Source organism: Pristiophorus japonicus, chromosome 1 (genome assembly GCF_044704955.1).
Source record: "Pristiophorus japonicus isolate sPriJap1 chromosome 1, sPriJap1.hap1, whole genome shotgun sequence".
NCBI classification, from domain to species: domain Eukaryota; kingdom Metazoa; phylum Chordata; class Chondrichthyes; family Pristiophoridae; genus Pristiophorus; species Pristiophorus japonicus.
Window position 1 is genome coordinate 456747635 of NC_091977.1, and position 15312 is coordinate 456762946.

The 15312-nt window shown below is 47.4% G+C and overlaps 1 protein-coding gene across 1 annotated transcript in view; it reads right to left on the bottom strand.

The window, feature by feature from the left end:
- Positions 1 to 670: 670 nt before the first annotated feature.
- Positions 671 to 15312, bottom strand: part of cngb3.1 (cyclic nucleotide gated channel subunit beta 3, tandem duplicate 1) — a 283664-nt gene continuing 269022 nt past the window's right edge. Inside the window, exon 15 of the mRNA XM_070886506.1 lies at positions 671 to 716. Coding sequence (XP_070742607.1) covers positions 671 to 716 — 46 coding nt within the window. The remainder of the gene's footprint in view (positions 717 to 15312) is intronic.

Here is a 15312-nt window from a genome sequence, read left to right on the forward strand (position 1 = left end):
GTGAGGTCAAAGAAGGCTATATACAGAGGTTGGTGCTACTCCCTGCATTTTTCTTGAATTTTTCTCCTGAGGCCTTGTTGTTCTTCAGTTGTCAGATGGCCTTTTCAACCTCATGCCGGGCTGAGGTTGTGCTAAGGCGGAGTCGGGTAGCATGCTGCGGGATGGAGTCGAGGATACTCACGTTGAAGACAGAGTCTCGGTTAAGGAGATCTTCGAAGTGATCCTTGCAGTGGGCACTGACTGCCTCTCTGTCCTTGATGAGTACCTCTCCGTTCTTGGCCCTCAATGGGGTAGGACATTTTTACTGTGGAGCTGACTCAGTCATAAATGCAGCCACCAGAAAGAGGCAGGTTCCTCATAACTGCATTCAAATAGGGGTCCAATGCCACTTGGACCAAAATGCGATTTTAACTTGCAGGTCATCCCAACCAGCTGCAAACCTGCTGAGTTAAATTTAACAGCATAGGCTTCATAAACTGACTGACCTGATTGCAAACTGCATTAAACGTTGCACTCACTTACAAGCACTTGGCTCATGAGGATATGTGTGCCTTTGTGAGTAGTGCATTTCCAAGGCAGTTTTTGAATTTACAGTTTACTTATTTCTGATTTTATCCTGTTTCCTACCCTCATTAAGCACTCACTGCTTACCACAGGTGTTGTTTTTGCTTCACTCCTTTGGATGGGCAAACAGTTGGAGGAAGAGCAGCAGCAGCCTGAAGAACAAGAACAAGCAGCAACTGGACTTGTTAGAAGGCAGCAGGGTAGAGGGGGCAGCTGCTAAGAGACAGCCTTACCAAGCCCACAGAGTCGATAGGCCTAAAGTTACATTCTTGCATATTTCTAAGGATGAGGCCTTCACTAGGAAGGCGGTCACTGACCTATGCAGCCTGTTCCTGCAGGACCTACTGCCTGCTGGATCAGGGGCCCATACTTTGTCAGTGGTTCTCAAAGTCACCACCATCCTCTGCTTTCTTGCTTCCTGGGTGCTACAGCAGACATTCTACATCTCCCAGCTACATCACCAATGCCCTCCTTGCCAGAGAAAAAACAGTACATTACTCTTGTGTTGGATGAAAACAGCCAGACTAAGAATCCCTGGGATCTGCAGCAGAATCCATGACTTAATTAATGCACTTATGCTATTAGGACTTCAGAAGATGAGCCAACAGTTTATGTGAACAGGAAGGCTTCACCTCCATCAATGTTCAACTGGTGTGATCACTGCAGAAGGATGATGCAAATCCGTGGCAGTTTTGCTAGCAGCTGCCACAACGTTGTCTTTCTATGACACTCATTCATTCGGCACTTTTCCATCTAGGCTGGCGGACAACTTCAGGGAGGTGGGGTTTCTGAGGGCACAGCTGTGGCGCTTCAGCTGCTGCCAGGCCAGTCTGGCCCAGCTGGCTTTCTGGCACCATCAATTATTAAAGATGAAATAGCAGCGCATTTGGAAAGCAGTGACAGGATCGGTCCAAGTCAGCATGGATTTATGAAAGGGAAATCATGCTTGACAAATCTTCTGAGGCCAGCGGGGAGCAGCGTCGTCGGGAGGTTGGAGGAGAGGCATATAAAGGCCCAGCAGGTTCGTGGTCGCTGAGGCCAGTGGGAAGCAGCGTCGTCGGGAGGTCGGAGGAGAGGCCTATAAAGGGCAGCCTGTGCAGCTGCAACAGGGAGAGAAGGCAAAAAGAAGTAGAAAGAAATTGAAAGGTGATGTCACAGCCAAGGGGGTAATTGATTGGCTGGTGATTGGTACGTAGTTTTTCTTTTTCATTTCTTTATCAGGAAGTAACCTTTTAGCCTTGTTGTTGCCAAATTAAGTTTATCTAGGGGTTAAGTCATGGCAGGAGAGCTCAGACACGTGTTATGCTCCTCCTGTACTTTGTGGGAAGTCAGGGACGCTTCCAGTGTCCCTGATGACTACGTGTGCAGGAAGCGTATCCGGCTACAGCTCCTGATGGACCACATTGCAGCACTGGAGCTGCGGGTGGATTCACTCTGGAGCATGCACGATGCTGAGAATGATGTGAATAGAATGTTTAGTGAGTTTGTCTTACTGCAGGAAAAGGGTACACAGCCAGATAGGGAATGGATGACCAATAGGAAGAGCAGTGCAAGGAAGGTAGTGCAGGGGTCCCCTGTGGTCATCCCCCTGCAAAACAGATACATCGCTTTGAGTACTGATGGGGGGAGATGACTCACCAGGGGAGGGCAGCAGCAGCCAAGTTCATGGCACCATGGGTGGCTCTGCTGCACAGGAGGGCAGGAAAAAGAGTGGGAGAGCTATAGTTATAGGGGATTCATTTGTAAGGGGAATAGATAGACGTTTCTGCGGCCGCAACCGAGACTTCAGGATGGTATGTTGCCTCCCTGGTGCAAGGGTCAAGGATGTCTCAGAGCGGGTGCAGGGCATTCTGAAAAGGGAGGGTGAACAGCCAGTTGTCGTGGTGCATATAGGTACCAACGATTAGGTAAAAAAAGGGATGAGGTCCTACAAGCTGAATTTAGGGAGCTAAGAGCTAAATTAAAAAGTAGGACCTCAAAAGTAGTAATCTCAGGATTGCTACCAGTGCTATGTGCTAGTCAGAGTAGGAATCACAGGATAGCTCAGATGAATACGTGGCTTGAGGAGTGGTGCAGAAGGGAGGGATTCAAATTCCTAGGACATTGGAACCGGTTCTGGGGGAGGTGGGACCAGTACACACCGGACGGTCTGCACCTGGGCAGGACTGGAACCAATGTCCTCTGGGGAGTGTTTGCTAGTGCTGTTGAGGAGGAGTTAAACTAATATGGAGAGGGATGGGAACCTATGCAGGGAGACAGTGGGAAGTAGAATGGGGGCCAGAAGCAAAAGATAGAAAGAAGAAAAGTAAAAGTGGAGGGCAGAGAAACCGAAGGCAAAAAGCAAAAAGAGCCACATTACACAAAATTCTAAAGGGGCAAAGGGTGTTAGAAAGACAAGCTTGAAGGCTCTGTGCCTCAATGCGAGGAGTATTCGGAATAAGGTAGATGAATTAACTGCGCAGATAGCAGTTGGCATCACAGAGACATGGCTCCAGGGTGACCAAGGCTGGGAACTCAACATCCAAGGGTATTCAACATTTAGGAAGGATAGACAGAAAGGAAAAGGAGGCGGGATGGCATTGCTGGTTAAAGAGGAAATTAATGGAATCATAAGAAAGAACATTAGCTTGGATGATGTGGAATCGGTATGGGTGGAGCTGCGGAATACCAAGGGGCAGAAAACGCTAGTGGGAGTTGTGTACAGACCACCAAACAATAGTCGTAAGGTTGGGGACAGCATCAAACAAGAAATCAGGGATGCATGCAATAAAGGTACAGTAGTTATCATGGGTGACTTTAATCTACATATTGATTGGGCTAATCAAACTGGTAGCAATGCGGTGGAGGAGGATTTCCTGGAGTGTATTAGGGATGGTTTTCTAGACCAATATGTCGAGGGAGCTGGCCATCCTAGACTGGATGATATGTAATGAGAAAGGACTAATTAGCAATCTTGTTGTGTGAGACCCCTTGGCGAAGAGTGACCATAACATGGTAGAATTCTTGATTAGGATGGACTTAAGAAAAGGTAACTTCGACGGTTTGAGGCGTGAATTCGCTAGAATAGACTGGCAAATGATACTTAAAGGGTTGACGGTAGATAGGCAATGGCAAACATTTAAAGATCACATGGATGAACTTCAGCAATTGTACATCCCTGTCTGGAGTAAAAATAAAACAGGGAAGGTGGCTCAACTGTGGCGAACAAGGGAAATTAAGGATAGTGTTAAATCCAAGCAAGAGGCATATAAATTGGCCAGAAAAAGCAACAAACCTGAGGACTGGGAGAAATTTAGAATTCAGCAGAGGAGGACAAAGGGTTTAATTAAGAGGGGGAAAATAAAGTAAGAGAAGAAGCTTGCCGGGAACATATAAAAACTGACTGCAAAAGCTTCTATAGATATGTGAAGAGAAAAAAATTAGTGAAAACAAACGTAGGTCCCTTGCAGTCGGATTCAGGTGAATTTATAATGGGAGGAACAAAGAAATGGCAGATCAATTGAACAAATACTTTGGTTCTGTCTTCACGAAGGAAGACACAAACAACCTTCCGGAAGTACTAGGGGACCGAGGGTCTAGTGAGAAGGAGGAACTGAAGGATATCCTTATTAGGCGGGAAATTGTGTTAGGGAAATTGATGGGATAAATCCCCAGGGCCTGATAGTCTGCATCCCAGAGTACTTAAGGAAATGGCCCTCGAAATAGTGGATGCATTGGTGATCATTTTCCAACAGTCTATCGACTCGGGATCAGTTCCTATGGACTGGAGGGTAGCTAATGTAACACCACTTTTTAAAAAGGGAGGTAGAGAGAAAGTGGGTAATTATAAATCGGTTAGCCTGACATCAGTAGTAGGGAAAATGTTGGAATCAATTATTAAGGATGAAATAGCAGCGCATTTGGAAAGCAGTGACAGGATCAGTCCAAGCCAGCATGGATTTACAAAGGGGAAATCATGCTTGACAAATCTTCTGGAATTTTTTGAGGATGTAACTAGTAGAGTGGACAAGGGAGAACTAGTGGATGTGGTGTATTTGGACTTTCAAAAGGCTTTTGACAAGGTCCCACACAAGAGATTGTTGTGCAAAATTAAAGCACATGGTATTGGGGGTAATGTATTGACGTGGATAGAGAACTGGTTGGCAGACAGGAAGCAGAGAGACGGGATAAACAGGTCCTTTTCAGAATGGCAGGCAATGACTATTGGAATGCTGCAGGGCTCAGTGCTGGGACCCCAGCTCTTTACAATATACATTAATGATTTGGATGAAGGAATTGAGTGTAATATCTCCAAGTTTGCAGATGACACTAAATTCGGTGGCGGTGTGAGCTGTGAGGGGGATGCTAAGAGGCTGCAGGGTGACTTAGACAGGTTAGGTGAGTGGACAAATGCAGTATAATGTGGATAAATGTAAGGTTATCCACTTTGGGGGCAAAAATGCAAAGACAGAATATTATCTGAATGGTGGCAGATTAGGAAAAGTGGCGGTGCAACAAGACCTGGGTGTCATGGTTCATCAGTCATTGAAAGTTGGCATACAGGTACAGCAGACGGTAAAGAAGGCAAATGAAATGTTGGCCTTCATAGCTAAGGGATTTGAGTATAGGAGCAAGGAGGTCTTACTGCAGTTGTACAGGGCCTTGGTGAGGCCTCACCTGGAATATTGTGTTCAGTTTTGGTCTCCCAATCTGAGGAAGGACGTTCTTGCTATTGAGGGAGTGCAGCGAAGGTTCACCAGACTTATTCCCAGGATGGCTCGACTGACATATGAGGAGAGATTGGATCAACTGGGCCTTTATACTTTGGAGTTTAGAAGGATGAGAGGGAATCTCATAGAAACATACAAGATTCTGACGGGACTTGACAGATTAGATGTGGGTAGATTGTTCCCGATGTTGGGGATGTCCAGAACCAGGGGACACAGTCTTAGGATAAGGGGTAGGCCATTTAAGACTGAGATGAGGAGAAACTTCTTCACTCAGAGAGTTGTTAGCTTGTGGAATTCCCTGCCGCAGAGAGTTGTTGATGCCAGTTCATTGGATATATTCAAGAGGGAATTAGATATGGCCCTTACAGCGAAGGGGATCAAGGGGTATGGAGAGAAAGCAGGAAAGGGATACTGAGGGAATGATCAGCCATGATCTTATCGAATGGTGGTGCAGGCTCAAAGGGCCGAATGGCTTACTCCTGCACCTATTTTCTATGTTTCTATGTTTTTAGAATTTTTTTAGGATGTAACTAGTAGAGTGGATAAGGGAGATCCAGTGCTTATGGTGTATTTGGACTTTCAAAAGGCTTTTGACAAGGTCCCGCACAAGAGATTAGTGTGCAAAATTAAAGCACATGGTATTGGGGGGTAATGTATTGACGTGGATAGAGAGCTGGTTGGCAGACAGGAAGCAGAGAGTCAGGATAAACGGGTCCTTTTCAGAATGGCAGGCATTGACTAGTGGGGTGCCGCAGGGCTCAGTGCTGGGACCCCAGATATTCGCAATATACATCAATGATTTAGATGAAGGAATTGAGTGTAATATCTCCAAGTTTGCAGATGACACTAAGCTGGATGGTGGTGTGAGCTGTGAGGAGGATGCTAAGAGGCTGCAGGGTGACTTGGACAGGTTAGGTGAGTGGGCAAATGCATGGCAGATGCAGTATAATGTGGATAAATGTGAGGTTTTCCACTTTGGTGGCAAAAACATGAAGTCAGAATATTATCTGAATGGCGACAGATTAGGAAAAGGGGAGATGCAACGAGACCTGGGTGTCATGGTACATCATTCATTGAAAGTTGGCATGCAGATACAGCAGGTGGTGAAGAAGGCAAATGGCATGTTGGCCTTCATAGCTAATGGATTTGAGTATAGGAGCAGGGAGGTCTTACTGCAGTTGCACAGAGCCTTGGTGAGACCTCACCTGGAATATTGTATTCAGTTTTGGTCTCCTAATCTGAGGATGGATGTTCTTACTATTGAGGGAGTGCAGCGAAGGTTCACCAGACTGATTCCCGGGATGGCAGGACTGACATATGAGGAGAGACTGGATCAACTGGGCCTGTATTCACTGGAGTTTGGAAGAATGAGAGGGGATCTCATAGAAACATATAAAATTCTGACAGGAAAGTACAGGTTAGATGCAGGAAGAATATTCCCGATGTTGGGAAAGTCCAGAACCTGGAGTCACAGTCTCAGGATAAGGGGTAAGCCATTTAGGACTGAGATGAGGAGAAACTTCTTCACTCAGAGAATTGTGAACCTGTGGAATTCTCTACCGCAGAGAGTTGTTGATGCCAGTTCGTTAGATATATTCAAGAGGGAGTTTTGGTGTGGCCCTTACGGCTAAAGGGATCAAAGGGGTATGGAGAGAAAGCAGGAAAGGGGTACTGAGGTGAATGATCAGTCATGATCTTACTGAATGGAGGTGTGACTCGAAGGGCCGAATGGCCTACTCCTGCACCTATTTTCTATGTTTTCTATGTTTCTATGTCCTTGGTTTGGTTGAGAGTTTATTTTAATCGTTCTGGGGATGTGGGTGTCTCTGGCAAGACCAGCATTTAGTGCCCAACCCAAATTTCCCTTGAGAAGGTGGTGGTGAGCTGCCTTCTTGAACTGTTGCAGTCCGTGTGGTGAAGGTACTCCCACAGTGCTGTTCGGGAGGGAGTTCCAGGATTTTAACCAAGCAACTATGAGGGAACGGCGATATATTTTAAAGTCAGGATGGTGTGTAACTTGGAGAAAAACTTGGAGATGATGGTGTTCCCATGCACCTGCTGCCCTTGTCCTTCTAGCTGGTAGAGGTCGTGGGTTTGGGAAGTGCTGACGAAGAAGTCTTGGAGAGTTGCTGCAGTGTATCTTGTAGATGGTACACATTGCAGCCACAGTGTGAAGGAGTGAATGTTTAAGGCGGTGGGTAGAGTACCAATCAAGCAAGCTGCTTTGTCCTGGATGGTCCTGAGCTTCTTGAATGAGCTGCACTCATCCAGGCAAGTGGAGAGTATTCCATCACACTCCTGACTTGTGCCTTGTAGATGATGGAAAGGTTTTGGGGAGTCAGGAGCTGAGACACTCGCTGCAGAATACACAACCCCTGACCTGACTTTGTAGCCACAGTATTTGTTATATATGTGGACTTGTATTTACTCTGTACAGCAACCAGAGGGCTCATTTCCCGGAGTCGCAAGGGATCCCATAATCCCTTGGGAGCACAGGTATTTAAGAAGGTATTAAAAAGACTAAGGTCACACTTTACTTTGAGCTCACAGTGTTCAGTCTGACTCTTTCTCCATACTCAACAACTCGTGACGAGTTACAAATAGCGAACCCAAAGATGCAGCGAACAGTGGGCATCCTGGAGAAATTTTCAGAGGGAGATGATTGGGAAACTTTTGTGGAGCGACTCGACCAATATTTTGTGGCCAACGAGCTAGATGGGGATGAGAGCGCTGCCAAACGAAGGGCGATCCTCCTCACCGTCTGTGGGACACCAACGTATGGCCTCATGAAGAATCTGCTCACTCCAGCGAAATCCACGGAGAAATCATATGACGATTTGTGCACACTGGTCCGAGAGCATTTGAACCCGAAGGAAAGCATTCTGATGGCGAGGTACCGGTTCTACACCTACAAAAATTCTGAAGGCCAGGAAGTGGCAAGTTATGTCGCCGAACTGAGACGCCTTGCAAGACATTGCGAATTTGAAGGAAATTTGGAGCACGTGCTCAGAGACTTTTTCGTTCTTGACATTGGCCACGAAACCATACTTCGCAAGCTTCTGACTGTAGAGACCCCAACCTTGAGTAAGGCCATAGCGATAGTTCATTGCCACCAGTGACAATACTAAGTAAATCTCTCAGCACACAAGTGCTGCTACAAGTACTGTGAACAAAGTGATGTTGTTTTCGAATCGTTACATACAGGGCAGGTCACACATACCTGCAGCTACAAGTCCGCAGATGTCTCAGAGTCCACCATCAAGGGTGATGAATGCAAAGCCATTAACACCTTGTTGGCGCTGCAGGGGTGATCATCGTTTCCATTCATGCCAATTCAAAGGATATGTTTGCAAGGGCTGTGGAACAACGGGACATCTCCAACGAGTGTGCAGGCGAGCTGCTAAGCCTGTTAAACCTGCAAACCATCATGTTGCAGAGGAGGACAGATCCACAGAGGATCACTATGAACCAGAGCCTCAGATAGAAGAGGCAGATGTACATGGGATGCACACATTCATCACGAATTGTCCCCCGATAATGCTGAATGTTGAACTAAATGGAGCTGGACACAGGCGCGAGCCAGTCCATCATGGGCAAAAAGACTTTCGAAATGTGCAACAAGGCCTCAAGGCCAGTCTTAACTCCAGTTCGCATGAGACTAAGAAGTTACACAAAGAATTGATTCCTGTAATCGGCATTGCTACCATAAAGATCTGCTACGAAGGAGCGGTGCACAAGCTACCACTCTGCGTGGTACCGGGCGATGGTCCCACACTGCTCGGCAGGAGCTGGCTGGAAAAGCTATGCTGGAGCTGGGACGACGTCCGATCGATATCGCCAAGCTGACGACACTTCGTGTGCCCAGGTCTTAAACAAATTTCCTTTGCTGTTCGAAAAAGGCATCGGGAAATTCCAAGGAGCAAAAATGCAGATCCAACTAATTCCGGGGGCACGACCCATCCATCACAAGTCGAGAGCAATACCGTACATGATGAGAGAAAGGGTAGAGATCGAGCTAGACTGGCTGCAATGAGAGGGCATCATTTCACCGATCGAGTTCAGCGAGTGGGCCAGTCCTATTGTCCCAGTCCTCAAGGGAGACGGCACCGTCAGAATCTATGACGATTGCAAAGTAACTATCAATCGTTTCTCCCTGCAGGACCAATACCCATTACCAAAAGCCGATGACCTCTTTGCAACGCTGGCGGGAGGAAAGACATTCACGAAGCTGGATCTGACTTCAGCCTACATGATGCAGGAACTGGAGGAATCATCGAAGGCCCTCACCTGCATCAACACACACAAAGGTCATTTTGTTTATAACAGATGCCTGTTTGGAATTCGATCAGCGGCGGCGATATTCCAGAGAAACATGGAAAGTTTACTGAAGTCGGTCCCGCACACTGTAGTCTTCCAGGACGACAGCTTGGTCACAGATCAGAACACAGTCGAGCACCTGCAGAACCTGGAGGAGGTTCTTAGTCGATTTGCGTGGGTTTCAGGTTAAAACGCACAGAGCGTTTTCCTTGCACCTGAAGTGGAGTTCCTGGGAAGGAGGATTGCGGCGGATGGCATCAGGCAAACCAACGGGGGCAATCGAGAACGCACCGAGGCCACAGAACGTAACGGAGTTGCGGTCGTTTCTGGGACTTTTGAACTACTTTGGTAATTTCTTACCGGGTCTGAGCACCCTGCTAGAACCACTGCATGTCTTACTACGAAAAGGGGGCAAATGGGTTTGGGGCAAAGGCCAAGAAAATGCCTTTGTAAAAGTGAGAAAATTGTTATACTCAAACAAATTGCTTGTGTTGTATGATCCATGTAAACGTTTGGTACTAGCATGTGATGCATCGTCATATGGCGTCGGGTGTGTATTGCAACAAGGTAATGATTTTGGGAAACTGCAACCGGTTGCTTATGCATCCAAGAGTCTGTCTAAGGCTGAGAGAGCCTACAGCATGATTGAAAAAGAAGCATTAGCATGTGTCTATGGGGTTAAGAAAATGCATCATTACCTGTTTGGGCTAAAATTCGAATTGGAAACTGACCATAAGCCACTTATATCCCTGTTTTCCGAGAGTAAAGGGATAAATACCAACGCATCGGCCCGCATCCAGAGATGGGCGTTCACATTGTCTGCATACAACTATGCTATCCGCCACAGGCCAGGAACAGAAAACTGCGCCGATGCTCTCAGTAGGATGCCATTGCCCACCACAGGGGTGGAAATGGCGCAGCCCGCTGATCTAGCCATGGTTATGGAAGCATTTGAGAGTGAGCAATCACCCGTCACTGCCCGGCAGATCAAAACCTGGACAAGCCAGGACCCCTTATTATCTCTAGTCAAAAGCTGTGTGCTACACGGGAGCTGGTCCAGTGTCCCAGTGGAAATGCAGGAAGAGATAAATTAGTTCCAGCGGCATAAAGATGAAATGTCTATACAGGCAGACTGCTTTCTGTGGGGCAATCGAGTAGTGGTCCCCAAGAAGGGCAGAGACACCTTCATCAATGATCTCCACAGTACCCACCCAGGCATCGTAATGATGAAAGCGATAGCCAGATCCCACGTGTGGTGGCCAGGTATCAATGCGGATTTGAAGTTCTGCGTTCACAGATGTAATACATGCTCGCAGTTAAGCAATGTACCCAGGGAGGTGCCGCTAAGTTTATGGTCTTGTCCCTCCAAACCGTGGTCTAGGGTACACATCGACTATGTCGGCCTGTTCTTGGATAAAATGTTCCTTGTGGTTGTAGATGCGTACTCCAAGTGGTCTGTTCTTGGATAAAATGTTCCTTGTGGTTGTAGATGCATACTCCAAGTGGATTGAATGTGAGATAATGTCGGCTAGCATGTCCGCTGCCACCACTGAAAGCCTGCGGGCCATGTTTGCCACACATGGCTTACCTGATGTCCTGGTGAGCGACAATGGGCCATGTTTTACCAGTGCTGATTTCAAAGAATTCATGACCCGTAACGGGATCAAACATGTCACATCTGCCCTGTTTAAACCAGCGTCCAATGGTCAAACAGAGAGAGCAGTGCAAACCATCAAGCAAGGCTTGAAGAGGGTAACTGAAGGCTCACTGCAGACTCACCTATCCCGAGTCCTGCTTAGCTACTGCATGAGACCACACTCACTCACTGGAATCCCACCTGCTAAACTGCTCATGAAAAGAGCACTTAAGACAAGGCTCTTGTTAGTTCACCCTGATCTACATGAACAGGTAGCGAGCAGGCAGCTTGAACAAAATGCATACCATGATAGCCCTAATGTGTCACGCGAGATTGAAGTCAATGATCCTGTATTTGTATTAAATTATGGGCAAGGTCCCAAGTGGCTTCCCGGCACTGTCATGGCCAAAGAGGGGATCGGGGTGTTTTGGGTCAAACTTTCAAATGGACTCATTCACCGGTAACACTTGTAAGGGGTGTTTTTAGGAGGGCTGGGGACGCATCAGCTTTCCCTTCTGACCTTATATGAGCGGTTTCGAATCGCTCCCACACCCTTGGTTCTAAACTCTGGAATTATGAAGGGACTGTGACAGACTTGGACAGACAATCAGTTTCAAAGTTGGAAGCAGGTATGCCTTTATTGTGTTTAAAAGGAAGTAAAAGTCACACCTTTAATAACACACACAGAATCGTAATACCAATACATACTGAGGGGTACAACACATTGAATAAATTGTCAACATACAGCCTGTGGGGAAAAGAATACAGCTTAAACTCTAAATGTGGTAAAGAGGAGAATGCAGATACATTTACACAAGTTATCCCAGCCTCCCCCTCCCAATTCCCCTAACTAACTAAGTTATAGCTGTGGGGTTTCAGGGGCTATACTCACCATTCCCCTTTTTGACAGCTGTCGGTGAATTGTGGTTTCGGGGTTCGCTGCACTTGGCCTTCTAGGTGAGCCGTACTCCGGACGGAGGAGAGGACTTCGGACTGCATAGTCTTCAGTTGGGGTGAGTCTGCTGATGCGGTAAGTTGCGTTTTGGATGTATGGGGTAAATACCCACTTTCTTTGGTTAGGAATAGTTTTAGTTAGTCCTTTTTGGTCATTTTTCACCCATTGGTTGTTCAGAAGTAGATTGTAGAGTGGAAATTAATGTCGATTCTTCGGTTTTTGCTGAGTTGGTTTCGGTTGGTCGTTTTGCTGGTTGTGGTGGCCCGGGTTGTCAATTTGGTTGCTGACAACCTTCCGTTTTGTGGGCCTCGTGCTCGGTCGGTCCTTGATGGTTACTTGTAGTTTTCTTCACCACTCCATTTCTTCACTCCCCACCTTCGGCTGCTTGAGTTCTTTTCCTTGTAAAACTGGGAATAGATATAACCCAAAAAGGCTTTCTTATCTCCCACCAAATCTGGCCCAGCTCTTTGTTTCAATTTTGCAGCCCAACTAACTGAAACTTGATTAAGTGGTTTTAATCTGGTGTTGATAGGCTTTTCTGAGTTGATGAGCTCTTGTCCATTGTGATAGTCTGGCCTGAGCTAGATATTTCTATGCCTGTTGAAAAGGTGTTGGAATATGTATGTGACATTTGGATCCTCTGGGTGTGGTGGATAATGTTTCTTCCATGGTCGATTGTTAAAATGTAAATGTCTTCTAGGGACAGGTTTCGAGGGTAAACAGTTCCCAGACAATTTGATTAGCTCCAATGTCAAACTGGCCCTTTAGAGATTGACCCCACCCCTTTTCTTGCAGACCCAATATTCACCTTTTAAAAATCCCAAATTCGATTAAAGTTCGTAGTTTCTTCCATGTGCACTTTAGGATTTCAAACTTTCTGGTAGATAGTTCCAAATTAAATTCCCTTTCCTATGAGTCCAAACACTGTGGGGGGGGTGGGGGGGGTGGGGGGGGGGCGGCCTCCATGAATGCCCTGCAGGCCTCGTCTGCCCCTTTAAACTAATTTGTGTCCCGAAGTTTTTCCTTCCATTTTAAAAGTCCAGAAAGGGATTCTTCTCCTCTGCAGGGGAAAGGTACCAGGAATCTTTGCGAAATATTTGTAAATTCTACATTCCCCCCTGTGATACCATACCACTTATGGTATCATCTTCCAGATGACCAAAGTTCCTGACTCCCAAGAGATAACCTTCCCCGTAAATTAACTAAACTAATACCCAAAATATGCATTACACTTATGCAACATCACCATAGATACACACTTTTCCCTTTACAGGTACAAACCTTTTACATTTACACCCTCCCAGCTTGGAGGGGGTTCAATCACTACAATTGCATTTCAGCACAGTTACATTTCATTTCAGTTACATTATATTCACCAGCATGTAGGCAATGTACAACCACATTACAGAAGGAAAAAACATAGATTAAAATTAAACAACATCAATTGGTCTCCTGAGGTTTGTCCATCACCCGGTAATGTCTGGATCCTGCCCTTGAGAACTGCTCTCAGGCTGGCTGACACACAAGACAAACTCAAAACAATCACCTAAACATTACTGCAACATTAACCTTAATTCTAAACTAAATTTAAAATGTAAAACGGTGCATTCAGCTGCCTTAAACTAAAAATTAGAGCTATGTACAACCGCCACCCGTCTCCGGGTGGCCTGGTTAATCCCTGTCAGGCCCATGCCTTGTGCAGGCTGATAGCCGCCTGGATGCAAGGGTTTCCCCACAGCCTGTGAGCTGGAGACCCTTGTCTCTGGGACAGCTCGTGCTGCTGCTCCTGTGAGACCCTCACCGCTGGAGGCGACTGGCTGGGGGTCCATACTCTGAGCGGCCTCTGTACTTCTGACCTTTGGCCTTCCCTGTCGGACTGCCCTTCTCCTAGGGTAGAATCGCTGAGGCTCAGATGCCGGTGACCACGGTATCTTTGGCCGTGGTGTACGGAGGGTCCTTCTCAGGGCTTGGATTACTGGGGGCACGTCCGAATCGCAAACGATGGGTGGGATAGTCCCTCCAGTAGTGCAATTCACCGCCCCTATAGGCACGGTTTCTGAGCCTGCCACATTCCCTGTGGGCTCTCCACCATCGGGGGCGGCCAACGGAGGGTCTCCATCCTGAGGACGGTTCACCCCTCCCGGCTGCCCTCTGTGCTTGGCTGACCCTGGGTTGTACAGCTTGCACTGGTTAATGTGGAACCACTTAGTACGGCGGGGCAGCTTTATGGCATAGACCATTGGACTTGCCTTGTCGACAATGCTGTATGGCCCCATATATAATGCTTCAAAAACCCCTACCCGAACATAGTTCCTCACCATGACCTGGTCCTCTATCTCCCATTCGTGGTGTTTGCTGGGTTCTAGCAGCAATCGGTTACTCCAATGCTGTCTGCCCATGTTACTAGCAACCTGCCAGTGAATCTGTTTGAGGTGTTCAAACAGGTTCCTGACAAACCGGTCCCGGTTCACCTCTCTGAGCAGACCTTCTGTGAGCACCGGGGCTAGGACATGGGTGGGGGTCCGCATGATCCGGCCAGTCATGAGCTCGTATGGGGAATACCCGGTGCTCTTTGACTGGCTGGCTCGGATCTCCATTAGGACCAACAGTAAGACCTCCACCCACTTTTGGGGTGAGTCTCCCGTCTCCTTCCGCAGCCTTTCTTTAATGGTGCGGTTTAAACGCTCCACAATACCAGATGACTGTGGGTTGTGGGCAACGTGCCATTTCCCCTCAATGCTGAGCACCTTAAGGGTTGCCTGCATTACCTGCCCGGTGAAATAGCTCCCCTGGTCCGACTCCACATACTGTGGGAGTCCCCACCGGGACAACACTTCCCTCACTAGAATCTTAGCTGTCCCGAGTGCGGTGGCTGTTCGGCAGGGGAAGGCTTCAACCCATTTTGAGAACACGTCCACCAGGACTAGGCAGTATTTGTAGCCTCCCTGGGCGGTGGGTAGGGGCCCGATGTAGTCAATTTGAATTGACTGCCATGGTCCCTCTACCCTCCTGACGTGTCCTAGGGACACCTTCCTTTTCTGGGGGGTCAGGGTTGTTCGCAGCACACACCAGGCAGTTCGCACAGAACTCGCGGACGTCCTCCCTGAGTCTCGGCCACCATCCTGCCTGTT